This window comes from Lathyrus oleraceus, chromosome 1, assembly GCF_024323335.1.
Source record: "Lathyrus oleraceus cultivar Zhongwan6 chromosome 1, CAAS_Psat_ZW6_1.0, whole genome shotgun sequence".
Lineage (NCBI taxonomy): Eukaryota > Viridiplantae > Streptophyta > Magnoliopsida > Fabales > Fabaceae > Lathyrus > Lathyrus oleraceus.
Genome location: NC_066579.1, coordinates 411,336,809 through 411,339,811, shown reverse-complemented (window position 1 = coordinate 411,339,811; position 3,003 = coordinate 411,336,809). Strand labels below are relative to the sequence as shown.

Below are 3,003 nucleotides of genomic sequence, written 5' to 3'. Positions count from 1 at the left end.
ATATATATATATATATATATATATATATATATATATATATATATATATATATATATATATATATATATATATATTATATATATATATATATATATATATATATATATATATATATATATATATATATATATATATATATATATATATATAAAATAAGAAAATTTATAAGTCATTAATTATTAGGAAAAAGTAAAATATATGACTAAATATATAAATTTAACATGGACCGTTGTTATTGGAAAAATCAATAATTTTATTTATTTATATTTTTAAAAAACGGTCTTTTCTTCTTATAAATACTCGTAAAGTTTTTAGGGTAGTCATGTTCCATCATCATATATCTTACTCCTCTTTGTTTATATTCATATACATTTGCCTTTTTTCTCCCATGGCTAATGGTGATTGGGATCTCTTTTCCATTGTGCATAGTTCCAAAGATACCTTCTTAACTCCTTCTTCCACCATATTTGAAACATCACCTCATATTCAAACAACTTTTGAAACTTCACCTCACACCCTAACCACCACCACCACAAATACGATTATATCACTTCAAAATCACACACCATACTTTGATGATTTTACTTTGTCCCATGAAAATAACTCAGTCCTTTTTTCTCCGCTGAAATCAAATGATTTCTTATCTTTCAAAAATTTTATATCCAATTCCAATCCTACCCTCACAAGCCCTATAAGGACCCCTACCATCACTTCTCTCAACACCAATATCTCTGCCTTCATTACCCCTGTCACTACTAACACCACTTTCACGACTCCCACCCTCACCGCCATTATCCCCACCACGACCTTTACTTCTCCTATCTCTACTACCACAACTAATATTAACACTAGTATTAATGGAACCAAACGTTATCCTATCATTTTGGATTTTCCAATATTTATCAAACAACAACAAACTAAACCAAACAACAACGATCAAGGGGTTTCCCCCAAACCTTCGGCCAACATTGAAATTACAACTGCACATTTTGATCTTGCATACAATCATCCATCGGTTCTTCGAAAAATCCAGAGAAAGTGCAATCAACTACCAATTCAAGTACCCCAAACTAGTTTTGGGGTTATGCCAAATACACTTTCACTACATCCAAATCGAAAAGTTTGGAAAAGGTATAGTAATTATTTATATCATTTAGTACATAACGATCATTAATCAATATGTTTTGTTTAATCATTTCCATCCCGTAGAGATAAAACAAGGCATTTTGTCCTAAAATCAAATTTACCTTTTGTTTTTTTTACAGAAAGAATAATAATGTGAAGATATTGGAGTGTCATTTGAGTGTCGAAAAAATCAAAGAAGATCCATGGACATGGAGAAAATATGGAGAAAAAATTATCAAAGGGTCTTCACATCCAAGGTTTCTATGTTAAAAACTCAACTTTAACATATTTTTATTCATATTCAAAATAATACATTTGTTACCTAATACACCCACACACGCATATTGTTTTAAGGGTTAAATATATTTTTGATCCTCTTAAATATCTCAAATTTCGTTTTTAGTTCTTTAAAATATTGTCTTCAAAGAATGGTCCACCTAAAATTTTTCATCCACACTTTTGGTTCCTCCTGCAATTTACGACGGTTTTTACAACTTAACCATTGAATTAGCGATGATTTATTATTTAACGATGGAATTAGTGACGATTTTAATATTAGGGACCAAAAGTGTAGATAAAATTTTTTGAGAGGATTATTCTTTGAAAAAAATATTTTGAGAAATTAAAAATAAAATTTGAAATATTTAGAAGGATCACAAATATATTTAACCCTTATTTTAAATAATATTAAAAGTCATGTAGATCATATAAATATAATTGTGGTTAAACACGACAAATATGGTTTTAAACTTGAATATTTTTGCGTTTCATTTTCAAATACATGAAAAACTATTACTATCTTCTCTAAAGTAGAAAAATTAAAATAAAGCATTATACATATTACAAGAACCTAATATTTTGAATAAACTTTATAGGGACGATAAAACAACAAGAACCTAAAGCATAAATTTTTATATTTGCAAAGTTTAAAACCATCTAAAACAAAAATATTAAAAGGCATTAAAGATATTTTTTTTACAAGACCAAAACATATTGGTCATAGTTTTTCTTCCGATTGTAATATTTACTTAATAAAGTGAATTACTCATAAGTATACATCTACATCTTTTTTAGTAATAAATTATAAAAGCTCCCACTATTTTCTAATAGTGCTTTTATTTAAAAGTTGTAGTGTTGTTTTATATAGAAGTTATAATTTTGCAGAAGCTATTACAAATGTAGCAGTTTCAATATTTGTTCGGCAAAAAAAATTGTAGAAAAAAGCAAAAACAAAGAGAACACTTATGTTGTAACGTATAAAGGACATCACAATCATAAAGAGCCAAAACGTAAACATAAATTTGCCATTGGTAGCTTTCGAAATAAATCATCAAAGGAAGGATTATCCATTGCTAAAGTTGCTGAATCATCCTCAAATGTAAGAAACATGGGTTTGTCTAATGTTGTAACGACACACTTTGATCAGACTGAGAACATCAATACTCAAATTCTCTCAACTCAATCAAAAGTCCTATATCCAAAAAATGAACTTACAAAAAATCACTTATTTGTTTCCCAAGAAGTTGTATCGTCTTCGAATGTTGAAAACTTGAGTTCATCTAATGTAATGATGTTGCAGTTTGATGAGCCAAAGAGTAGTGATGCTCAAGTTTTCACTTGTGAATCAACAATTCCTTATTCACAAACAAAATCGATGGGAAGTTGCGATGATGACCATGATATTTTGATACCAAACATGAGAGCAATGTCAGATGATATTTTACTAGACTTCAACCACCTCAATGGTAGGAGGTTTTTCTCTTAGTTGGGTCTAAGCATTGGTTTTCTAAATTTGAGTTGACCTAGATTTAGATTGTCCCTAAATAATATATGATTCAATGAGATTTCTAATGGATGAATAAATTGTATAAATAAATA

The 3,003-nt window shown here is 28.3% G+C and overlaps 1 protein-coding gene across 1 annotated transcript in view; it reads left to right on the top strand.

Moving 5' to 3' along the window:
• Nucleotides 1-340: 340 nt before the first annotated feature.
• LOC127076630 (probable WRKY transcription factor 33) overlaps nucleotides 341-3,003 on the top strand; it is a 2,688-nt gene continuing 25 nt past the window's right edge. Inside the window, exons 1-3 of the mRNA XM_051018337.1 lie at nucleotides 341-1,131; nucleotides 1,266-1,382; nucleotides 2,290-3,003. The exon at nucleotides 2,290-3,003 is cut by the window's right edge and continues 25 nt beyond it. Of these exons, the coding sequence (XP_050874294.1) occupies nucleotides 389-1,131; nucleotides 1,266-1,382; nucleotides 2,290-2,890 (1,461 nt within the window). The 5' untranslated portion in view covers nucleotides 341-388 and the 3' untranslated portion in view covers nucleotides 2,891-3,003. The remainder of the gene's footprint in view (nucleotides 1,132-1,265; nucleotides 1,383-2,289) is intronic.